Genomic DNA, 22,110 nt, shown 5'->3' on the forward strand with positions numbered 1-22,110 from the left:
CTAGAAGATACAAACATCCTCTGCAGGAGCTGATGCGCAGAGTACGATCCCATCTACACCTGACGACAGTTTAATGGTATACACTGTTGAAATATGCTGTATCTTCATTCTTCGCTTATCAGTTTTGATAAGGCTGACGCGGCCTTCGAGGAGCTACGTGACGGAAACAACACCTAGTCGTCCTTCAAAGCATCTACAGAAGCCAGATTCCTGAGACATATCTGCATTGTCAACAGCATACTTCAAGCTAGACCATGTCTAGATTCCTAAAGCAAACATTGTGGTTTCTAGAACCACGACTTACTCCCGTTCCACCATGTCCTGATCTCACGCTTTACTGCTCCCACCCATCGCGGTGTGAGAGCCCATATTGACCTTGCCTGAGAATCGCCACCAGCAAGCGGTATTAATTCAACTGTAGGCCGTCGAACACCCAATGCCTTGACAGATCTGCCACCATGGCCTGGTCCGCGCCGATGACCACCACCTCGAGAGACTTGGGATGGTTTCTTTTGTATCTCATGCGCCAACTCCATCAACCAGTAATGCGGATAAGGCTCCAGTTCGACATTTTCGTCCGACAACGGATGCTAACTTATCGTCTTCGAATACGAAAAATTCCCAAAACCCCCTGGCGTTATGTTTCCCATCAGGCCATGGGCCACAGGTGTATGTGAAGCACCCGCCATACCAATATTGCCTGTCTGAGGGGTAGAAGGCGTTCCGTTCTGGGTGTAGAAGGTGGCCCCGTTCATATTGGGTGTGCTGAAATCACGGATATTAGGCCCACCTCCTGTTGGCATTTGCGCATTCAAGCCCCAGACTTGTAACCGGTACTTGTCTTCTTCAATGGTCCCGTTGAAGATCTTCTCCTTCATCTTGAAATACACTTGCCCAGTAAGCAAGGAGTCCGAACCAGCCTGATGTGCTTGACCTATCCGCGCCACAGCAAGTTCTTCAGCAATGTCTTGGAGTCCGGATTTTGTCATTATTCGTTGCACCATCATTGCCGCTTCTTGTGTGAGAGGTTGGCCACTGTTGACCTGTCCTCTGACTCCGGCATGTTTGAGCATGAACTTGATGTCAAAGAGTGAGGGAAAGAATTTCTCGAGATAGTTGTGGAATTGACCCTCGTCTTCAGGGAGCGGCTTGCATATCATCAGCTTCATGAGGTAACCGAAGTCGTAGCCTGAGTGAAAGGAAATCCAATGTACATCTGGATCCAGGACGAGACCAGAACTGACCAACAAAGAGCCAAAGTCCTCCGGTTCTATCCCGTGTTTCGCGTGTTTCTCAAAGTCGATCCCGGCCTTTGTGAGCATCTGGGTCGACTCTCGCGCATACATATCAGTCTCTAGCGAGAATCGGAAGTTGAACTGCCAGGTGCAAGGTGTGGGTAGTAAGCTTGGGTGGTATTGTGATTTCGTAGGCGCAACCGCGTCGGGCGGGGGAAGAGTCCCATCTGATTTGAAGAGTGTGATGCCTAGCTGGATCATTTTGAGCAGATCTACATTGCAACGTAGTGTCTGATAGTGGTAATCAGCCTTGGTAGTGAATTGACCAATGGGTCTGGCCACAATGCCCGGGAATTCGGTATCCTATCCAGATGTCAGCGCTCACATAACAGAGCCGTCAGAAGATACGTACCATTGCGATGTAAGGGTATGAATCGACGAGCTGTCTCAGTGTGGCCATCTCTTCTTTCAAATTGTGTTTCCAAACATTGCGGATTCGAGCGTCGTCCTTAGTCTCGAGGGGAGCACCAAGGCCATCGTAATTCTGATGCGCTTGTACAGGCCCTCCTCTTGCAAAGCCCATCTGCGTCATCTGGCTTGGTAGAAGTCCCCCGTCCAGCATGTTCCGGTCAAAACCATTGTTTAGATTTCCAGCTAGTGCGAAGGGACTCGCGTTCGACGAACCGGCTGCGCCGAAGGAGGGTGTGCCAAGGTGATTAGGGGGAGGGAGTGCGCCATGTTGATGAGACTGAAGGTGATTTTGTTGGAGATGATATGGCTGATTGCCATAGCGAGGAGCCATGATGTTAGCGAGATAGTGATGGGAGTGTCGAAAGATCTGTGGTCATCGTGCAGAGAGAGTGTTGTCGCGATCATAGGATAATCCGCATGCGCTCCATGTAGACAGACCGAGCGATCTACGAAACTAAACCGGCAGCTTGCGTGTGTTCATCGTGAATTAAATCATGGAAGAAGTTATAGTCGCAAAGGTACAACAGAATATGGAAAGACCACTTTGCGGGACGGTCTTGAGGACCTCCAAAAGTTAGTAGCGTGGCTGTTCACGTGTCACTGCACTCGACAGGAAAAGTGGCTGCTGTCTGACTGAAATGGTCTACCAGCACATGAATCAGGTTTGCTACCTGGATGATATCGAAACACACAAACAGTTGAGCTAAAGATGCTCCTAAGGTGGCACTCTAATCTTTAAGCAGGAGTTTAGATCTACAGCAGACGGACACCAGTGTTCATGTTAGTATTCACGATATTATAGAAAATGAGTCCTTCATGTCAGACAGTTTCTCAAAGCATTACGGTGGACCATGAGCTTAGATACGGTCAAGCACTAATTCGCCAGGTGCAGTGAGCTCAAGCGCAGTCTTGGCGATCAAGCTCCGAACCGCATGCATGATTCAGTCATCGATTCAAACACGCTTCACCACGAACAGGACATATATGCGATACGAATAACGAGACTCCTTCGCTGCACCAACAGTCTAGCTGTGAGCTCCTAAGCTCAGTTCCTCTCAGAGCAGCCTTCCACCCTCCACCCCAAGTCGAAATGGCTCCCCCAAACAACCCCACAGGCTTCAATATGAAGACCTTCACGGATGCTGCCACCAGCCCTCAATGGCGCGCAAAGGATCCTTGGGCAAGAGGGTAAGCGCTATAAGATTACAACAAGAGCACAAGAGTATACTGACAAATGATAGCGAGGCATGGCGGTACAGCGGCCCTTTTACCCGATGGAACCGACTCAAGGGAGCATTTCCCGGCTTTGGAATTGCTGCTGTTGCATTCACGGGCTACGTTATCTTCGAGGCAGTGTTCCTGAAAGACTCACATGGGCATGCCGAGGGCCATGGAGACAAACACTGAGCGGGCACGCCTAACATCCTCCCGATCTGGCTCACGACCAAGTGCTGGAGTGGGCTTTGCCAAACCCTCGGGGAACCAAGACGTCGCCTATCTTACAACCAAGCGTTGTTGTACATATGAGAGCGCATCGCCTGTAACTAGCTGAGCAAGAGCAAAAAAGAGAAGACTTCGAGGATGGGACAAGGTCGTCGACTTCTATTAGTCGAAGTGAAACAATATCGCTTGGAAGGCCGTGGGAGGCGATGTTGCAGCCTCGTCAGCCTCGCACGATCGTTCTGTGGCTGTACAGAACTCTTTGACAACAGATATCCATTTGCCAAGATACAAACGAGTATCAATGTGTCCGGAAGGGCCCAGATCTGATAGCCGGAACCATTTTGGTTATTCAACAGAATTGCTAGAAAGATGTGTGCAAACCCTATAACAGATGTTTCCGCTTATTTGACAGTCCCCGTCGCACCGCCCGTCGCCCCGTCCGATATGATATGGAAACCCAAGACAATACATTATCGTATTATTGAACGGTGCTCGCGGTGGCCTCCATCAACTGATTGCTCGCGGTGACCTGCTTCCTCAGGAAAAAAGCTCCTCAAGCCCGAGGCGTGGAGAGACACTAAACCCCAATAGGCAAAGGTTGCCATGGCCTGGACAACAATACGGAGAAGAGGCATGAAGAGGAAAGCCACCGCGATGTTCAACGAATGGGAATACCACTGAATACACACTTCTGGACCCTTATCTTCTTATCGCTCGTGGAGGACGAGAGGAGCACCTGTCGTCCAGTGTGTTTGCCCCGACAATGGTCTACAAAGCGTTTCCTATTTGATGGTGAGGAGACACTCTCGTCCGACTACATATATCGGTGTAATGTCCAGTCCCTTCCAGTCCGTCTTCCTTTACCTACACACCTGATCCATCGTTCCAGTCCTTCGTCCTTTGAACATCATCCCCCTGTCAATCATGGTTCTCGAGCGAGTCAAGCAGTTGGCACAGCAAGTGTCCAACACTGTCTCTCCCCCTCATCCTTTTGACCCTCTTTCTTCCATAGAAATCGAGAGTGCTGCGTCTCTCCTCCGCTCTCAGTACGGCAAACTATACTACAATGCCGTTACGCTGCTCGAGCCTCCCAAGGCTCAAATGTTGAAATGGTTGGCCGATCCCGACCACACCCCCAGACCACACCGTATGGCCGATATCGTCGTCATCACGCCTGAAGGCAAAATATACGATGGCCACGTCGATATCACCGAGCAGAAGGTTATCAAATGGCAACATACCCCTGGCGTCCAGCCGCTGATCACGACCGAAGACTTGTGTGCCGTTGAAGAGGTCATGCGCAAAGACCCCGGCGTCATTGAGCAGTGTGGTATTCTTGGTATTCCTCCCCAGGATATGCACAAGGTCTACTGTGATCCCTGGACCATCGGCTACGACGAACGATTTGGCACTGGAGTGAGGCTCCAACAGGCTTTGATGTATTACCGACCTCACATCGATAACTCTCAGTACACCTACCCTCTGGATTTCTGTCCCATCTACGACTCGAACAAGGGACAAATCATCCATATCGATGTACCAAAGATTCGTCGACCTCTGAGCAAGGCTCCTCCCAACGACTACCACGTCAAGTCCATCGAAGAGCTAGGTGGCTACAGAACCGACATCAAGCCCATCAACATCACCCAGCCAGAGGGTGTCAGTTTCAAGGTCAAAGGCCGCATCATCGAGTGGCAAAACTGGTCTGTCCACGTCGGTTTCAACTACAAAGAAGGCATCGTCCTGGGCAATATCACCTACTTCGACAAAGTCGAGAACAAAGCCCGACCGGTCTTTTACAGACTGTCTCTAGCCGAGATGGTCGTCCCCTACGGTAACCCGGAACACCCCCATCAACGCAAACACGCCTTCGACCTCGGTGAGTATGGTGGCGGTTACATGACCAACCCTCTCAGCCTAGGCTGCGACTGCAAGGGTAGCATCCACTACATGGACGCCGAATTCGTGAACAAGGCCGGCGCGGCCATCACCATCAAGAACGCCATCTGTATCCACGAGGAAGACGCCGGTATTCTCTTCAAGCACAGTGATTTCCGTGACGACTTCCAGTCCACCATGGTCACCCGCGCCCGGAAACTGATCATCAGCCACATCTTTACCGCTGCCAACTATGAGTACTGCGTATACTGGATCTTCCACCAAGACGGAACCGTCCAACTCGAGATCAAACTCACTGGCATTCTCAACACGTACTCCCTGCTCCCCGGCGAGGACACCAAGGGCTGGGGCACGGAAGTCTACCCAGGTGTCAACGCCCACAATCACCAACATCTGTTCTGTCTGCGAATTGACCCGAACATCGACGGACCGAACAACACCGTCTTCCAGGTCGACGCGGCTCAAGGTCCTGGCGAAGTCGGATCCGAAGAGAACTTCTACGGCAACGCCTTCTACGCGAAGAAGAAGAAGTATACGAACCCCATCGAGGCCATGTCCGACTACGACGGATCCACCTCTAGAACTTGGGAGATGTGCAACGAGAACAAATTGAACCCCTACTCGCACAAGCCTGTCTCGTACAAGCTGGTCAGCAGGGAAGTTCCAGGGCTGTTGCCCAAGAAAGGAGGCCTGGTCTGGAAACGTGCCGGTTTCGCCCGTCATGCCGTGCATGTTACAAAGTGTGAGTTTCACAACACCCAAACCCCCTTTTAATTATGACAATGCAATGTGATACTAATGCAATGATGTTTCAGACGCCGACGACCAAATCCACCCGGCTGGCCGCCACGTCCCCCAGACATCTGGAGAACCGTCGATGGGATTGCCGCAATGGATCGAAGCCAATCCCTCCGAGAAGATCGATAACGAAGACGTTGTGCTCTGGCACACTTTCGGCATCACGCACTTCCCGTCGCCAGAAGATTACCCCGTCATGCCTGCGGAGCCGATGACCCTGCTGTTGCGCCCGAGAAACTTCTTCGTGCGGAATCCGGCGCTCGATGTGCCACCCAGCTATGCAAGGACACCCAGCCAAGTCCTCGCTGGCAAGTCCGGAAACGGATGCAAGGACAAGGCAAGCGTCTATGTCTAGACGAAGCATATCCCGGTTCGAGTGTATATCGGAAGGATAGGATCGTGGGAAATTTATATGTCTTTGATGATTTAGCGAAAATTGAAATTGAAAATGTCCCATGAGATTTTATAGGGGTATGCAACATATTCATGTTCATCAGGATGTCGATGATTCATCTCCAAAGTACAATATCTATATCTATTAGCATAATCACAAGCAAAATTTCAAGTGTTGTTTGGGATCGCCCTGCGATAATATGTCTTATCATCCAATCATCGCCAATCTGTCCTTCAGGGTTCATGTGTCGTCCTCGTAACTATGACCATGTCTCTTGCTTGTATCTACCTTCTTTCTCCAGCCTAGCAAGATACTTCTCGGCATCCTCCTGGCATTCAATCCGCTCTTCGGCCTCATCCTCCTCATCTGAGTTCATCAGCTCGGTACTGCCGTTCGGCTTCTCCTCAGCATGTCTCTTCTGCGCCTGCTGTACCAGGGCATCGACGAGTGCCTGCCGTACTGCTTTTGGCATCTGCCCCGATGAGCCGCAGACAATAATCGTCGCATGTCGCTGGCGCAGGTATTCCCAGACAAGGTCGCTCCGTTCGCGGATGCGGTCCTGGATATAGATCTTGTTCTTCTGATCTCGTGAGAATGCAGTGATAACGTCCAGCCTAGCTTCATCGGATCCAGGTACGGACTGCAGAGTTGCCCACTCGTCACCGAAGAAATAATCTGCCTTGGCGCTGCGACAGCCAAAAATTAGGGCTGTCTTTCCTGCCACCGGATATTGAGCGACTTTCTCGTGGATCAGCGCTCGGAGAGGCGCGATACCCGTGCCAGCGCCAATGAGTAGATGGCTCTCGCCCGCCATATCTGATGCTTTGGCGAATCGACCTTCCGTCTTCAACGAGACCTGCAGCTTTGTGCCCACGGGTAGCTGTGCGAGATATCTCGTACATACACCTTCGCGGATCCGTTTGATGACTGTTCTGTATTTGACGATCGCCACCAGCAATTCGAAGACCGTTGAACCGTCGTCTAAGTGCTTCGATTTCCCTCCGCTGGCTATGCTAAATTGTCGCGGGCGCATAGGTGGGAAGATATTCGTGACTTCCTCCCAGGGGAGATGTACGGTGTCGAACTCCTGTAGAATCTCGAGGATGCTCCGTCGCGGGCGCGTGGCGTAGTCGTAGTACTCGTCGAGATATTGTGGGTCGGTGAACTCGAGAAGTCGTTCTTTGTGCATATTGTCGGTCGTGTAGTTAGCTATCGCCCCAAAGAATGACCTTCGAGGGATGGCATTGATGTCTAGGTACTCGGTGAGAAGTGTCCGGAGTGTGAGATCTTTCCGGCCGAAGACCGGACTCGTGGCGAGGTGGGCGGAGTTGGATGTTGATGGTCTACGCGTTGAGATGAGGCTGATCGGTATGTCGGCAACATCTTGCCAGTTCATGCGCTCGATCAGGAACGTTACGTCCGTCGGCATGTTCTGCGGTAATATGGCGATAGCATCGCCTGGTGAGTACCTAATAGTGTGAAGAATTTTGAGGGTCATAAAGCGGACATCTTGGAAGTGATCGGTGGGTGTTACACGGTCATTTGCCATCAAGGTCGACTCGAACGACTCTGAAGAGAATGACTCGGAAGCTGGAGGGTCTAGTTCTGTACCGTTGCTGGCTTCATGTGCCCCAGCATCTTCAGCACTTGTGGGCCTCCTTGTCAGCCGCCATTTGCTTGGGAGGAGCACATCGTTCGGGATAGGTTGTTGGCCATCTCCAAGTGGAAATCTTGTCAAGAGAGTCTGCCGGAATTGCTCTAGCCAGGCCAGGACCGCACCATCAGTACCCTCATCGCCTTGCTCATCAGCTTCGCAAGACTCAATGATTGAGGTCGCTCCCAACTGGCCAAGTCGCTTCTCTAGTTTCCTTGCTGCAAAATTGAATTTTGGATATGAGCTATCGCCTAGTCCGACCAGAGCATATTCTATGCCCAACAAAGTGGTCGACGAGAGCCTTTTGCGCAAGATGCTGGTCCAAAACCTCCGAGCATTTTCGGGGAAATCTCCCTGGCCCGTCGTGGCGATAACAAAGACGGCGAGGGTATAAACGCGGAGGTCGTTGTAATTCACGCTCTCCAATCCGGCAACGTCTGTGTTGAAACGGAGCCGCTCGAGGCAGCGACCAATTTCCTCAGCAAAATCTTGAGAGGTGCCGGTTTCAGTTCCGTAGAGAACAATTACAGACCTAGTAGGGTCAAACCCATTGTTCTTCATCATCAGGGGGCTGTGCTGGAGTTGACCATTATGCGTAATGTCGATACACTCGTGAGGATCCTCTCAACCGTGCTTGAAAGCATACAGGAACGAGGGAGTTCGAAGTTGACTCGCCAACACAGTCACGCTCGAGGTTGATCTTCCGGGCTTGGCAGCTCGCCGGTGCTTCCCGACCTACTTGAGGGAACTTAACACTTAAAATATTTCCTTTTTCTCTAACTGACATTCTTCCGCGACCAGCAATGCATCATGTTCGACTACCTTATCACTCCATGGCGAGGCTGAGATCGAGGTGTTGTTGTTGGTATCTGAACCCGGCTTTGGCCGTGTCCACTTCTATGGTAGGGACAAGACGCACCTCGTCATCCTGCATTCAGCAGTACTGATTGGGCTACCTCATGCAAGCCACTGCATGGTTGTTGCCAAACCACAGCCACACTGTGCTGCGCCGTCGTGACCAAGATGAAACTGCCTTGCGGTCGGCCTGACCTCGACCACCGCCTTGTCTGCTTTACTCTCCATCCTACCGCCTCTCCTGTGTCTCCAGTCCCGTTGCCTTTATTGAGGTTGCGCTTCCATCACAAATACCATGGCCGAGATTGTAGGCGTAGTAGCCGCCTCGTTGGAATTCGGAAAAATCATGTTGGAACTCAAGCAGCTCGCATCCTCAATCAAACATGCTCCCGAAGAATTGCTCGAAATGCTGGAAGAGCTCGATCTCACTGATAACATTTTGCAGACTCTTGCCGACCAGGACGCGCTACTGGCCATCTATGCCCCTCCTGTCGTGATACAGAAATGTCGAGACTCTTGCGAAAAGGGCGTGGACATTCTGAAGCCGCTGTGTTTCGAGCTTCGGAAGGCCATCGAGCGCTCGAAATTGCGTGGCTCCATAAAGTCAGTGCTGAAGGAGAACTTGCTTGCAAAGGCCAGGCGACGCATTGAGAGGGCGAAAATCAACCTGATCCTCGCTCAGACAGCAGCAGCGAAGTGAGCGTCAGCAAAAAGAAGGCTATCAACCCCTTACTTACATGCTATAGTGCGATAAATGCTCTAAACCTGCAACAGCACATAACTACACAGACGTTGATTATCTCAGGGTCCGCTGCCACACTGACGCAGTCAAATAGCAATCCTGAAGGACACCTCTATCAATCTGATGGCACCCTTCCGATCCTGGATAATACCCCTGTTCTGAACGGGGAAGGTCATGTCCAGAAGTTTGTTGGCAGCACCAGGCAAGAAAGACGGACCTATTGCCGTCAACGCCTACAGAGTACCTCCCTTTTGATTTTGCACAGTTCGTGGCTCGGAAAAAGGGTCGAATTTCTACGAATACGAGCGTCCGGGGTACCATTCTTCGGCATAAAGACTTACAATATTATCCCATATCATTCGCCGGTCTTCACAGCCGTCCGTGCAGGTGACGTCGCTGCTATTCAGAGCCTATTTCGGGACAAATCCGCTTCCATCTATGACAGGGACCAGTTTGGAAATACGCTACTCATGGTATGGACCCTCACTCCTGAACTGGATGATTTCCTAACCGGGTGCACAGGAAGCCTGCTGGACTGGTCAGCTATCTAGTATGAGATTTCTCCTCCAACAAGGAGCCGATCCGAACGACAAAGATTTCGAGTAAGTCCGCACCTCCCGCAAACCAGCCTACTAAAGCTTGACACTTGACCCAGTCAAGGTTCCTGTCTTGGTGCTCTTACGTTCGGGCGTCATCTTACTCGCGACACCTTTCTTATACTTGCGGGAAACCACGACCTTGAAGACTTGACAGATTCAACAGCAATGACCCTGGCCAACATCGCCATCCTTCAGCAGGACGGCCTTCCCGAGATTGTGCCGGTGCTTGAACCTGTTTGGAGCAACGCCGACTTCGCTGTACGGCTCGAGTTGGCGTATAGTTGTTGTCGTCCCGACTATCCTGCGCGAGATTTCTGGCTTGTACTCTCAGAGCAACGATTAGACGAGTCCTGTCTTACCATGCCAGAAGAGACTGGCAATGGGTATGTGCGACGTCCCAGCCTTGCCTTGTACTTGGCTTCTACAATGGGAAGGATATGCACCAATCTTAGTGGCTGGCGATCGATCTTGCAACAGGTGGTATCGCTGAACGGTATTAAGATTTCGTTCGAGCATCAGTGCGGCTCCCCAATGTTGGAATATCTGGGGTTTAACCTGCCCTTATGGTATTGGGGTTCGAGGGCTGATCTCAGTCCTCGGCGTCTGACGCGTAAGCTACAGAACTGGGCACACGAAATGCAGCTCGCTGGCCAGGATTTGCAAGCTTATGGTCGTTGGGAGCAAGAGTTTCTTTCTAATAGCGATGGCGAATTTTCATGGTACGTTGAGTCTGTCACAGTTCGATTTGTGAATTTCACATACGGACCTTCTCCTCAAGACTGGCAAATATGGGTCTCTACCTCAATGGATGAGAGTGCGGGCGAGTTTTGGGAAGCTGTGGAAGATGGAGAGCCTGTGCTCGATGTTCCAGGTTCATGGCCGACGCTAGATCCCGAAGGGACGGAATACTCGATTGCACTGCTTGGCCATAAATTTTCCAGGAGAAGACGTCGCCGTTTTCTGCGGTATCTCGGCCTGGAACTGGAACGTGAAGAGGATGTCTTCGGTTGGCCAAGCACTAAAGACGGCATGGGGCGGCACGTCGCTAAATTCAAACAAACAAAGGCGCGCCGACGGCAGCATTACCTGGGAAACAACATCCCTCCACCTTGCCGAGAGTTCGTCAGCTGAGACATCTCTGCTCAAGATCAGAAGCAGCGCGAGTGGGCGTCTTAAGCAGGCCCACATGCTAGGCGACCAGAAGCGCGTTTGAGGAATGAAAGGTCGAGATCGCAAGGAGGATTCGGCCTGGACTCGATGTCGCTGGGAGAGGATTCTGATTCGAGCGGCAAGGCCCTGGGATCATGGGGCAAGTGGCAGGCGGAAATGCTTGGTATAAGAACCCATCTCCAGGAAAGCCATCGCAGGCCAACTTGGGATGTATGTCCTTCTACGAAGTTTGTTATTTTTCTCTCGCATGTAACACTGCTGTGGAGAGGGACTTTCATGCCCTGGGTATCTCTTTGCTCTCGAAAAATGAGAACGAATACTCCAAGAAAGAGTTGAAGTAAAGAACCAACGCACAACTTTGGCCAGCTGACATTTACGAGCCCAGTCCGCTCGCCTGTGAAAAGACAATTGCCCTTGGCCGGCACAGGTTGAGACGATTTCAGCTTCCGCGCAGGGCCTTTGAGCTGAGATGCTCACATACCCTCAATGCCGATCAGAAAGTACCACCTTCATCATCACCTCCTGCGCCATAATCATCCTCATCTCCCTCGCCTGTGTCAAAGTAATTCTCTGCATTGTAGTCATCGCCGTCGCCATCATCCGACTCCTCGAACTCTGAATCTACTGGTTCATCATCACCCGACTCATCATCGTCCTCATCACCAGTCGCATCCGGATTGTCATTGTCATGATGCTCGTCGACGTCGTCATCATCATCGTCCTCGTCATCGGAGCCTTTGTCCTTGTTCTTTTTCCCACGTGGCGATCGTGGTCTTATTTCCTCGTCCGAGAACTCGTCTTCCGCATCTAATCCGCGTTTCTCGCGCGATTTCTTCGTCGTGGGGTCTTCGCGGCGTTTCTTCGCGGCTTTCGTGCTGTTTCGAGAGCGTCGAGTCCCGGACAACAAGGGATCTGAGCCGTCGGTGTCGTTGCCTTCATCATTTGCTCTAGTCGCTTCCTCCTCCTCGGCGTCATCGAGGATGATTTCCCGTTTCCGCTTGAGGTTCTTTCTGGGAGCGTTGGTTTCGGTGTCGATGTCAATGTCGGTGGTTTTCCAGAGAGGATTTTTCCGGCGTGGATCCAACATTGGCCAGAGTTCATGAGGAAAGTATCGAAGTGCTGTCCATAGCCCGTCGTATTAGTCTTCTCGTTCTCGGTTGGCTGTTTTGAATTCATTCCCGAATATACCTACAATAATCTCGTCCACTCAAGTCTGGAACCGCTCGCTTCTTCTTGTGGTATTTTGCAGTGTATTTCTCCTGGTCGTTGAAAGGGTCAAAGCCTGCACGCTTCAAGACTTTGCCCGTCTTCTCATCTGCGACACTGCTCGGGTCGAGGACGGAATAGTATGGTCCATTACGAACTCGTTTGCGGAAGTCTCTGTGGCATTTAAGAGTGAGGGCTTCGTCGGAGGAGATGGGGCGTGGGACAGGTATGTCGATAGGCTTTTGTAGACGGCGATTAGCTTCCGCACGGTATCGCGTCTAGAGATGGCAGACATACAGGGAATGTTTCTTGTGGCTTGTTTGAAACAGGCGGAGTTGCGAGAGATTCTTCATCGTCCCACGATAAGTCGGGGCCTCGCTTGCCGCCTCCTCTTCCGCCACGAGACATGATGGAAGTGTTTTGGGGAAAATTTGGAAGTTAATTGTCACCGGACGCAAGTCGACATGATGGACGACCAGATTCTTGAAGAGATCTTGGTTCGCAGCTACGGCTCTTCGCAGACTATAAAAGTGAATAACTCAAGTCTAAAAATGCGCGGCAGTATTCCTAAATTTTGGTGGGGAACACGTCCACCAACCCACCGCCTTCGGAGGCCGACGAGGCTGGACAAGGCTGAATAATAGCTTGATGGCCTGATGAATGCTCTACTCCAAGGCGTAGCATCTCACGAACATCAGTACTCTCCGATGATACGACATTAAGATGTTGCTATCGGAATTTCATGGTCGTCGATTCTCGGGTCGCTGAATGTGTCAGCAGAGTCAGATACCGTCCGCCATAATGGCTTCTACATTACATCCGCCCGAGACTCGAACAGCATGGAACGCATACGACGGCAATCAGGGGAAGGAGTCCTACAACTGGTAACCAGGACCAAACAGGACCAAACAGAATCGTAGTCGAAGCCATATAGGAGGCAAGAACCCGCCTGCCTCGTTCTCTCTGCTTTTCTGTTCCCTCTCTTTACTTGTTTCCCATCTCTCACCTTTCACATCATCCATCCCTTCACAGCGCAAGTCCAGCGGTTGACTTCGTCCCTCAACTCCTGCAATCTGCCTCGTCCTTCAGTCAGCGGACAATAACCTTGAAGGTCCTTCCTCGAAGAAACGTCCTACAGCATGCTGCCACACCTCTTCTTGGTCATCATTGCCTTTGCGGCATATGTCGTTCAATCCGTCGACATCGCTCTCCCCAGAGAGCTTCGCCGAAATGACATAACCTACCACTGCCCAGCCGTTGATCAATGGTTCAAAGCGAGCAGATTCTGGATTCAAACCAGCACCATCACTGGGTGTATGACCCTCGAACTCAATGCCAGCAATATCTACGCCCTCAATACAATTGTGAAACCAAACCCCAGGGGTCACGACTATCCAAATCTTGTTTGCAGCCTAAGCCTCAACAAATGTGATTGGACTTACAGTCCACTGGATGCTGTAAGTTCCACCGACGATGGATCTCGATCATGTGCTAACGGCTACAAGATCTCGAGTGATGTGTCGTGCCGATCTTCACCAAGCAAGGTTTCGAAGGCTTATGGACATCAACAAGGCAATAAAAATTGTGGTGGTGGTGACGATGACAATCCAAGCAAGGACAGCGGTAACACCGGTTCTGGCGAGGTGCATGCGTTGAAGGTAGGCGAAGGCAAATGATACTCGATGCAGTATCACGAAAGAGAAGATCGTCCTATGGTCAACGAGGAAGGTTCCCCTAAAAACACTCGGACGAGCATCAATGTCAGCGAGAAGCAGTTGGTGGATTGAGCTGGCTGATTAATGATGGACATTATCATGCTCCAAAATGAGGGTGCTAACGAGACACTCTTTGACGTCGCGAACGTCTTTGGCTGTTAGACAGCGAGGATCAGTTCGAAGCAGAGAAATAGCAAGCATTGTTACTCTGTGCTTTTAATGCATACTTCATTGAGAATCTCCCTCCCGAATCCCGCTGTCTGTCGTTTGATTGGCGGAAGGGAAATTTTGCCCGCCAAGATCTTGATGTCTCGTTCTCGATCTTCCCCAGATTTTCTCTCCATTGACTCATCCTGGTCCCTACCTGACCTTGGATACAGACCTGCTTTCAAAAAACAACCCTCGCCACATAAGCGTTACAAAGTTGTGAAACTGTACTACCAAGTGCTGACTGTCCACACGAGGAATTCAACGACCCGGATCGACATATCCAGGATTTGCAAACTCTCTTCCTTTTGTGAATATTCTACATTGGTGCCTCAACATGCCCACTCGTTCAGAGGTTGCCTACTTTGGCGCTGGGCCAGCTCCTCTGCCCACCCCTGTCATTGAATCAAGCGCCCAAGCGTTCGTCAACTTCGAAAATACCGGCCTCTCTCTGGCCGAAATATCTCATCGCTCTCCAACGGCGAATAAAATCCTCGCTGACGCCAAAGAAGCACTCACAAAGCTCTACAACATCCCAGAAGGCTACGACATTTTCTTCATGCAAGCCGGAGGGACGGGAGAATTCAGCGCCGCCTGTCAAAATCTGGTAGGATGCTGGATCGAGCAACGCCGAAGAAAGGCTGTAGCGGACCTAGGTGAGGGCAAGGATGACGAGGTTCTTGATCGAGTCAAGAAGGAAATCGAGAACGAGTTGAAAGTCGACTACCTGGTTACCGGGTCATGGTCACTCAAGGCCAGCCAGGAAGCTACGAGACTACTCGGTGCGAAGTATGTGAATGTCGCTCTTGACGCGAGAAAGAGCAACAACGGCAAATTCGGCAAGATCCCGGATGAGAGCGAGTGGAAGTTGACACCAAAGGCGAGTGCATTTACCTACATGTGCGACAACGAGACTGTGGACGGAGTTGAGTTCCCCAGCTTTCCCAAGTCGCTAGATGAGAACGACAGAATCGTGGTGGCGGATATGTCGAGCAATTTCGTCAGCAAGAAACTCGATATCAGCAAATACGGTGTCATTTTTGTGAGTTTGCGCTCTGCAATGCTGGGCTATGCTTACAACTTCAGGGTGGTGCACAGAAGAATCTCGGTATCACAGGCATCACGGTAGTCATCATTCGAAAATCCCTACTCAATCTGGTCCCGCCTCCAACGTTCTTGCATCAGTTGTCGAGCGTCATCCCGACCTCTGGAGCACTCCCACCGATTATGTTTTCTTTCTCGACGATCGCTTCGAATAACAGTCTGTACAACACGCTGCCGATCTTCAACCTGTACGTCGCGACGCTGGTGTTGCAGAGTCTCGTGTCGAATTTCGGTACAGTCTCAGGACAGGAGGATGTGGCCAATCAGAAGGCAAAGTCGATATACGATACGCTCGATGCGTACCCGGACTTGTATCATGTCGTGCCGGACAAGGATGTGCGGAGTCGTATGAACATCTGCGTGCGGATTATTGCCGGGCCCAAGTCGGAAGCGGGAGTGACGCCGGATGAGGCGAAAGAGAAGGCCTTTCTAGCTGGGGCAGAGAAGCGTTCCTTGCTGGGCCTGAAGGGGCATCGTTCGGTCGGTGGGATCCGGATCAGCAATTACAATGCTGTGCCGGTGGAGAATGTGCAGAAGTTGGTGGATTGGCTGAATGAGTTTGCGAAGTCATGATGGATTGGCGAATGATGAGGAAGGTAAAGCCGTCTGGTGGCTACTGACATGAGGATGCTGGACAGTTGCTAGGTTGTGTGCTGGCTGGCCTTCTAGCATCTCGTTACCACTACGGCCTTGGGCACCAAAACTTCAATACAGAAAAGAACTACTGAGAAAAGCAATAGCGCACTTCACACCCGTTCACCTCCGCCGTCCAATCTCGCACAGATATCCTGATCATTGCAAGGACCTCGACGCCGAACGCGTGCCCGGCTCTCGGTTCCTTTGCAGGCGTCTATCACTCGGCAGCCTCTTCACCATCCCAAGTAAATTCCGCCTCAGTTCCCTGAATGGCAGAAAGGGTGAGGCAGAACCGATTCACTTCTGCCTGGCCCGAAATTGTCTCTCTTGGCGAGAAAAAGAGATGTTGACACCTGTTATATCTCATCTGTCTTTCACCGTCGCTCTCACTTTTCCTTTCTCCCTCATCGCCTCTCTCCTTGGATTCTTCTCTCCTCTTCGCGCGCAAATGTCCTACCTCCCCAGCATTGCAACCTTGATAGCTTTGCAAGCACTGCAAGCTGAAACCTCCTGCATGAGGCCACCTCTTCGTGGTGCAGGAGACGAGTAGCCAGGGACTGGTGAAACTAACGGCCTCAAGAGACCCGCACGACAGCGTGTATCTCTTCAGACAACAACTGACATGGATTTCATCGCCATCAAGTCAGTTACTTTCAGAGCCGCCAGGATCTTCAGTGATTACAGCTCAGACGAGGATCGGGGTGACACTGAGCCATAGGTCCTGGGGGTTCGTCGGGCGTACCATTAGGTATAGGCTTTCGACCATTAGCATCATACTCTCATACCCGCACAAAAGCGCGTATGTTTTCAGACAACGACTGATATGGATTTCATCGCCATCACGTCAGTTACTTTCAGAGCCGCCAGGATCTTACGAATGCGTGCATCTCTTCAGACAACGACTGACATGGATTTCATCGCCATCAAGTCAGTTACCTCACAACTCCATCCAATCCGACACCTTCTGCTCTCTTTCCAGCCGACCTCCTGGAAGACATTAGGGTCTGACGACCCGGGGCTGCGTGGTTAGTCTCCGGCCTTGAGCCGTGATTCGGCTGCGTTATGCCAACAGCTGACGGCTATCAACAACTTTTCTACTGGATGACAATACACAGAAATCGTGGACGTACCGATTTCCCTGCAAATGGGCTGAGAGTGACCTCAAACTGTCCAAACGACAATGATCAACATCAACGTCTGCACTGCCTGCACTCGACGTTGGCCAGTCGATCTCAAGTCCGGTGGTATTCCCGCCATCTATGAGCTTCCTATCTACGAAACTGGAAGACGACCCGCCCTTTCGCGGTCTGCAGTTTCGTCACTGGAATTCGCCATGACTCTCATTGGCATATTCAATCAAATCAATCGACAAGAGCAGCATACCTGTGTACCTCTGGCTTCCTCCGGATATGGTCCTGGGCAAGACCGAAACTGCCCAATTTGACAAAGGTGGTTTGGCTGAGATTGTCTATTTGTCCTCTCCAATCCAACATCACAAACGTAAGTCACCCTTCCTCCGCACTGAGTCTGGCTTCTAACAAACCTAGAGGGGTTAGCTGCTCCCTTAATGTTACGACGACGTCCAAGCCAACGCCTGGTGGACTTCACGATCCCTCCTCCAGCTTTCGACCACTGCAACAGATCCTACCTCTCGCAAGGTGACCTACCACGGTCCAAGCATTCAGACAATGACTTGACCACACCGATGTACAGACAACGCACGAGGTGATATGGCACCTTGGAAAGAGATTGCATTACATGGTGACATCCACGAAGACACCATCAGCGTCCTGACTCGGGGACTGACACAAATTGCCAACATTTCGTCGTTGCACTCACCTCTCACATCACAAATACGGCTCCCAGTTGATGTCGCAGGTTGGCAAGGTACAAGGGAATCACCTTGATATGCCCCTCTCAGGGCAGCACCTTGAGTCCTGCACCTTCAAACTTCACATCAACACTCATGCCCAAAACCAAAATGTATGGACTACACATCCCATTCCTGTGTCGATACCGTGGCGAAATGCTCCCGACAGAGCAGTCACATCCAGTCAACAATTGTTGTCCACAGAGATGCTTGCGCAGGCTGAAAATACTTCTCGACACTATTATCCCGGCGGAATGCTCCCCGACAGAGCAGCTTGGGATCAGACAGGAACGATATTTTTGATACCAAAATTACACTTTGCACGTTGGAAGAGCTCAATGACCGGGCACCTTCCCCCTCGCAACCCATCAGCTGCACTTGCCGTTTTAATGGTCACGTTTCTCGAAATTTGCCAGCAAGGTCCGCCTTTCAACTCAACTCAAACACACTTTTCTTCTGAGTTCACCACTCAAACTTCATCAACGCTCATCTCCTCTTTTCATCATCATCGTCGTCCTTCAGTTTCGTTTTCCATCAAAAGATCATCTCAAACGTATTGGCTGGACTCACCACGACCTTCTCGACCGTCATTGACACCCAAGTCGCCACCATCGCCAATGCCTCTCTCTCAGGTCACCCGATCCAAGGGCACTCCGACAGGAGCTAGACCTGGTCAGCTGAGTCCAAGACGTCCACTACTACCAATGAATGCCAACGTCGGTGGTGTACCGCGGAAACTCGAACAACCGACGCTGGCTGCCTTTTTGGATGAAGGTCGTCGAAAGAAGAGAGCTGTGGACCTCCCCACCAAGACCCCCGGTTCCATCGACAACCCCATCTGCTTGGATGACTCGGACGCTGACATAAAGCAAGAAGAGGCTACCGACATTGTTGGGCCGAAAGAGGACATCGCCGCCAACCGGCCACTTACATCCCCGGCTGTCGTCAAGAAAGAGGAGCCTGTTCAGCTCGTTCCCGTGGATGATGCCGCTGATGCCAGGGGTTCAAGGGATCTTGTTGGGGCTTAGGATGCCGTCAAGCAGGAGGACACTATGAAGCTCGTCTATCCTAAGGGTACCATCGACACCAACGATCCAAAGGAGCTTGTTGAGGCTTATGGGGCCCCAAGCAAGACCACTTCGAGCACCTCGTCGATGTTCAGGACGGTGTCAAGTCAACGAAGCGGCCTCGACCGGCTGCAGACGACAAAACCATCGAAGGCATCGAGTCACTGCAATGTGATGATACTGGCATCGCATCGAAACCCAAGAAGACAATCATTTGCCTCGGTCGCAAAAGTGTGTTTTGCAGCAGGCAGGTAGTCAAACGTCTACACGATCGCAATGAGCTCATGTTCAGTTTCATCTGGATGAGGGTCCACGGTGGCACTATCCCCAGCTCCAAAGCTGAATGCTTCTCGCTTGTATTCAACGAATCTTGGTCCAAGTACAACATCGCTAACAACAGCCCAAGGCAAGAGATTTCTCAGCTGCGGAAGAAGCTGGACATGCTCGAAGGCAGTCCTAGAGCAAAGAGCAAGATGTTCTCATTTGCATATTCACAGAAGATGGGTTCTTTCTCGAACATTGCCAGTGTCGACGAGTTCTTCAGAATCTACGTCAATATCAACATCACTCTGATGGTCCACGAAGGCGGCAAACGGTAGAGCCTTCACCCCATGAAGGATGTGGTGAACGCAATATGGAGATTGAGAAACCACGAGCTTGAACCAGGCAACGTGCAACAAGTTCTCGTTCTTCGATGGATTGGGATCTCGATGAACGAAGAATTGGTTGCTTCAGCGATGCGTGACCTTCGGCGAATGATGCCTCAGCGTCGGAATCTCACGCTTATCGACATCGCGAATGAATCAGATGCTGGTGAAGAAGATGATGACGACGTTAAAAAAAGACCATTATCACTAAGAAGCCCAAGAAGCGGGTCGTCCCTTACCGCTACGGCATCTATTTGGATGACGCTGGCAGCTTTCTCTGTCCATATGGTCCACGCATATCCTCATCCAACACTCTGGACGATCTGCGAAAACACCAAATTGGACATTGCAAAAGGGAAGCAAAATGCATTCTCTGTCCCAGTTTCGTCCAGCCAAACCTATACAGCAAGGCAGGTTTTGCGACAAATACAGGCTATGTCACCCCAAACGCTGGCTCAAATTTCACGCTGCTAAAGGAGCTTATTCAACGTCATCTTCCTCCTACCTTCTTCTGTCAGGAAGTAGGCTGCGAACGGAGCTTCTTTACAGCTCCGGATCTACTGCAGCATAAGCAGCGACACGAAAAGAGCCAGCTTGTGCCTTGTGTGGTATGTGGAGCGAATACGGCAAGAGTTACGTGAAGCGGCATCTTGCGGAATGGTGTGCTGGAACAGACAACAGCAAGGGCATTGTATACCAATGAGCAGATTGTGGAATGGAGTTCTTGAGTAGCACAGAACTCGACACGCGCTACCGAAGGGCTCATACTCGGAAAAATGAGATCATCCACATTGCACAAGAAGCTCGTATGCTCGTCGGTGGGTCTCCTGGGCTAGGTTTGAATGCATCTACTATTATTCAAGATTTGGTGAACATGCGTCTACTGGAAGAAGCCGGTGCAAAAGGTACATGCGCTGGGACCATGGAAATATTCTCGCCACATCGAAAGCTCAACGGACTGAGATCGAGTGACCCAGCCCGCTCTGCTGGCCGTGCAACTTTAGGATGGTTCCGATGCGATCTCCACCTTGTCGGTCATCGGGACTCGCAACAACACACTGCTTTTGTGACGGAAGACCCGGCTTGATGCGAGGGCTATTGAGAAGCTGAGATGAAGTCCCGCAAATCGCACCCGTATGGCCGGTTGCTGGTGCATACTCGAAGAAGAGCTAGAGTTGTGTGCATTCATTCAAATAGTACTTATCATCAGAGATTGTGGATCATCGAGAAGAAGCATCATAGCAGACAAGGAGTTGTATCAAGCTAGCATAAATGCACTTCGATCAAGACAGTATCAATTCCCTCATCTCCTTCATCATCGTTTTGAGCTTTCCTTTGTGCTGAGCCACTACTTGATCATGATATCGGTACCGACAAGTAGCGGCAGAATCCTAATGCACTCGCCAGCAGCCATGGAAGATCTGGATGTGCTATCCGTAGACAGTGACCATCCTTCTCTTCCTTTGCAACGTGATACACCAAGCTTCAGACCACGGAAAAAAGATAGATGGAGAATACGAAGAGCTGTCTGTTTCCTTAATTAGGTATTAATAGCGGTAATTTGGATGACTGCTGTACGGCCTTTTCCCTTCCAAATCGAAAATGCCGAAAATACAACCAGACAAAAACCTCGCTTGCTAAATAGTACAATACATGAAGTGATTGATCGTTTATCGGCCAAACATCATGCCAGGATGCCAACTTTCTCTCGTCTCACCTTGGCCTGCTGCGGACGAGCCGGCACTGCTCCTCCTGCGCTCGCTGACGACCGAGTTGTTCCGGCTCGCGGAGATGGTGTATTCGTTGCCGGGCCGGGCTTTGTGGAAAAGGCCACGGCGTAAGGGGACGTCGTAGATCCTGGGAGGAGCGGCGGGCTCGTCGGTGGGGAGGAGGAAGTCCGGAATGTACTTTTTGATTTGCATGGTGGTTGTGGTGGTGGTTGTTGTTGTTGTTGTTTCCTGGTCGTAGTAGTTGGACTTTGGGATCTCAAGGATTGGTGATATGGGTTTTGACAGTACTCCTTGCTTGAGGCTTGGGTGTGGGATTGGAGGTTGTTGTAGTTCAGACTGCTTGTGTTTTGTACTTGTGCTTGTGAGATGACGGGACACGAGGGCTGTCACTGGGGATGGCAAAGAGGTTATATATACCCCTACCTAGATAGCATGTCACATCTCAGGGAACGGCTGAATGCATTAGGAAAAATTGTACTGTCTAGAGTTGTAACAGTAGAACATTCGCGTATCGTAGTATACAAACTTTTGCGTCATAACACGCCCTGCGATGCGCCCTGGCGAATAATCACTCACCTGGTCACCGAAGGGTGCATCTGCGGTTACGAGGCATTTCTCAGCGGATTTGGGCCTCTGGTTGCTATTATTGGTGAGATGGGAACGAAAAA

The 22,110-nt window shown here is 51.0% G+C and overlaps 10 protein-coding genes across 10 annotated transcripts; 6 read left to right on the top strand and 4 right to left on the bottom strand.

The window, feature by feature from the left end:
• Positions 1–77: 77 nt before the first annotated feature.
• Positions 78–2,235, bottom strand: PV05_05889 (uncharacterized protein). Its single transcript, XM_013462454.1, has 2 exons — positions 1,648–2,235; positions 78–1,598 (listed from the first exon to the last, which is right to left on the bottom strand). The coding sequence occupies exons 1-2, from the start codon at positions 2,035–2,037 to the stop codon at positions 591–593; spliced, it is 1,398 nt and encodes a 465-aa protein (XP_013317908.1). The 5' UTR covers positions 2,038–2,235; the 3' UTR covers positions 78–590.
• Positions 2,236–2,664: 429 nt separating this feature from the next.
• On the top strand, positions 2,665–3,533 carry PV05_05890 (uncharacterized protein). Its single transcript, XM_013462455.1, has 2 exons — positions 2,665–2,894; positions 2,948–3,533. The coding sequence occupies exons 1-2, from the start codon at positions 2,797–2,799 to the stop codon at positions 3,111–3,113; spliced, it is 264 nt and encodes an 87-aa protein (XP_013317909.1). The 5' UTR covers positions 2,665–2,796; the 3' UTR covers positions 3,114–3,533.
• A 284-nt stretch (positions 3,534–3,817) lies between these two features.
• Positions 3,818–6,429, top strand: PV05_05891 (uncharacterized protein). The gene is made up of 2 exons (XM_013462456.1): positions 3,818–5,790; positions 5,864–6,429. Exons 1-2 carry the CDS (start codon positions 4,074–4,076, stop codon positions 6,199–6,201), a joined length of 2,055 nt encoding a protein of 684 aa, XP_013317910.1. The 5' UTR covers positions 3,818–4,073; the 3' UTR covers positions 6,202–6,429.
• On the bottom strand, positions 6,315–8,535 carry PV05_05892 (uncharacterized protein). The gene has a single exon (XM_013462457.1). The coding sequence runs from the start codon at positions 8,456–8,458 to the stop codon at positions 6,500–6,502; it is 1,959 nt and encodes a 652-aa protein (XP_013317911.1). The 5' UTR covers positions 8,459–8,535; the 3' UTR covers positions 6,315–6,499.
• Positions 8,536–8,968: 433 nt separating this feature from the next.
• Positions 8,969–11,414, top strand: PV05_05893 (uncharacterized protein). Its single transcript, XM_013462458.1, has 4 exons — positions 8,969–9,445; positions 9,496–9,964; positions 10,014–10,093; positions 10,147–11,414. Exons 1-4 carry the CDS (start codon positions 9,045–9,047, stop codon positions 11,219–11,221), a joined length of 2,025 nt encoding a protein of 674 aa, XP_013317912.1. The 5' UTR covers positions 8,969–9,044; the 3' UTR covers positions 11,222–11,414.
• Positions 11,415–11,469: 55 nt separating this feature from the next.
• Positions 11,470–12,978, bottom strand: PV05_05894 (uncharacterized protein). The gene is made up of 3 exons (XM_013462459.1): positions 12,764–12,978; positions 12,453–12,705; positions 11,470–12,379 (listed from the first exon to the last, which is right to left on the bottom strand). The coding sequence occupies exons 1-3, from the start codon at positions 12,872–12,874 to the stop codon at positions 11,754–11,756; spliced, it is 990 nt and encodes a 329-aa protein (XP_013317913.1). The 5' UTR covers positions 12,875–12,978; the 3' UTR covers positions 11,470–11,753.
• Positions 12,979–13,605: 627 nt separating this feature from the next.
• Positions 13,606–14,142, top strand: PV05_05895 (uncharacterized protein; the record flags this gene model as incomplete). Its single annotated transcript, XM_013462460.1, has 2 exons — positions 13,606–13,923; positions 13,972–14,142. The coding sequence occupies 2 exons, from the start codon at positions 13,606–13,608 to the stop codon at positions 14,140–14,142; spliced, it is 489 nt and encodes a 162-aa protein (XP_013317914.1).
• A 397-nt stretch (positions 14,143–14,539) lies between these two features.
• PV05_05896 (phosphoserine transaminase) lies at positions 14,540–16,246 on the top strand. The gene is made up of 2 exons (XM_013462461.1): positions 14,540–15,430; positions 15,475–16,246. The coding sequence occupies exons 1-2, from the start codon at positions 14,726–14,728 to the stop codon at positions 16,063–16,065; spliced, it is 1,296 nt and encodes a 431-aa protein (XP_013317915.1). The 5' UTR covers positions 14,540–14,725; the 3' UTR covers positions 16,066–16,246.
• A 554-nt stretch (positions 16,247–16,800) lies between these two features.
• Positions 16,801–21,005, top strand: PV05_05897 (uncharacterized protein). Its single transcript, XM_013462462.1, has 2 exons — positions 16,801–17,628; positions 17,676–21,005. Exon 2 carries the CDS (start codon positions 17,998–18,000, stop codon positions 19,024–19,026), a length of 1,029 nt encoding a protein of 342 aa, XP_013317916.1. The 5' UTR covers positions 16,801–17,628; positions 17,676–17,997; the 3' UTR covers positions 19,027–21,005.
• PV05_05898 (uncharacterized protein) lies at positions 20,671–21,905 on the bottom strand. Its single transcript, XM_013462463.1, has one exon. The coding sequence runs from the start codon at positions 21,632–21,634 to the stop codon at positions 21,383–21,385; it is 252 nt and encodes an 83-aa protein (XP_013317917.1). The 5' UTR covers positions 21,635–21,905; the 3' UTR covers positions 20,671–21,382.
• Positions 21,906–22,110: the final 205 nt, after the last annotated feature.

The sequence above is a fragment of the Exophiala xenobiotica genome (genome assembly GCF_000835505.1).
Source record: "Exophiala xenobiotica strain CBS 118157 unplaced genomic scaffold supercont1.3, whole genome shotgun sequence".
NCBI classification, from domain to species: domain Eukaryota; kingdom Fungi; phylum Ascomycota; class Eurotiomycetes; order Chaetothyriales; family Herpotrichiellaceae; genus Exophiala; species Exophiala xenobiotica.

What these genes read in the sequence shown, in the direction of transcription:
- PV05_05889 (XM_013462454.1), bottom strand. Translation starts at nt 2,037, where the DNA reads ATGGCTCCTCGCTATGGCAATCAGCCATATCATCTCCAACAAAATCAC. An exon ending in CATACCCTTACATCGCAATG is followed by an intron (nt 1,599 to 1,647) that starts GTACGTATCTTC and finishes ACATCTGGATAG; the next exon opens with GATACCGAATTCCCGGGCAT.
- PV05_05890 (XM_013462455.1), top strand. Translation starts at nt 2,797, where the DNA reads ATGGCTCCCCCAAACAACCCCACAGGCTTCAATATGAAGACCTTCACG. An exon ending in AAGGATCCTTGGGCAAGAGG is followed by an intron (nt 2,895 to 2,947) that starts GTAAGCGCTATA and finishes GACAAATGATAG; the next exon opens with CGAGGCATGGCGGTACAGCG.
- PV05_05891 (XM_013462456.1), top strand. Translation starts at nt 4,074, where the DNA reads ATGGTTCTCGAGCGAGTCAAGCAGTTGGCACAGCAAGTGTCCAACACT. An exon ending in TGCCGTGCATGTTACAAAGT is followed by an intron (nt 5,791 to 5,863) that starts GTGAGTTTCACA and finishes ATGATGTTTCAG; the next exon opens with ACGCCGACGACCAAATCCAC.
- PV05_05892 (XM_013462457.1), bottom strand. Translation starts at nt 8,458, where the DNA reads ATGATGAAGAACAATGGGTTTGACCCTACTAGGTCTGTAATTGTTCTC.
- PV05_05893 (XM_013462458.1), top strand. Translation starts at nt 9,045, where the DNA reads ATGGCCGAGATTGTAGGCGTAGTAGCCGCCTCGTTGGAATTCGGAAAA. An exon ending in GCTCAGACAGCAGCAGCGAA is followed by an intron (nt 9,446 to 9,495) that starts GTGAGCGTCAGC and finishes TACATGCTATAG; the next exon opens with TGCGATAAATGCTCTAAACC. An exon ending in TTGGAAATACGCTACTCATG is followed by an intron (nt 9,965 to 10,013) that starts GTATGGACCCTC and finishes CCGGGTGCACAG; the next exon opens with GAAGCCTGCTGGACTGGTCA.
- PV05_05894 (XM_013462459.1), bottom strand. Translation starts at nt 12,874, where the DNA reads ATGTCTCGTGGCGGAAGAGGAGGCGGCAAGCGAGGCCCCGACTTATCG. An exon ending in AGCCACAAGAAACATTCCCT is followed by an intron (nt 12,706 to 12,763) that starts GTATGTCTGCCA and finishes CGTCTACAAAAG; the next exon opens with CCTATCGACATACCTGTCCC. An exon ending in CTTGAGTGGACGAGATTATT is followed by an intron (nt 12,380 to 12,452) that starts GTAGGTATATTC and finishes GGCTATGGACAG; the next exon opens with CACTTCGATACTTTCCTCAT.
- PV05_05896 (XM_013462461.1), top strand. Translation starts at nt 14,726, where the DNA reads ATGCCCACTCGTTCAGAGGTTGCCTACTTTGGCGCTGGGCCAGCTCCT. An exon ending in GCAAATACGGTGTCATTTTT is followed by an intron (nt 15,431 to 15,474) that starts GTGAGTTTGCGC and finishes TTACAACTTCAG; the next exon opens with GGTGGTGCACAGAAGAATCT.
- PV05_05897 (XM_013462462.1), top strand. Translation starts at nt 17,998, where the DNA reads ATGTCGCAGGTTGGCAAGGTACAAGGGAATCACCTTGATATGCCCCTC.
- PV05_05898 (XM_013462463.1), bottom strand. Translation starts at nt 21,634, where the DNA reads ATGCAAATCAAAAAGTACATTCCGGACTTCCTCCTCCCCACCGACGAG.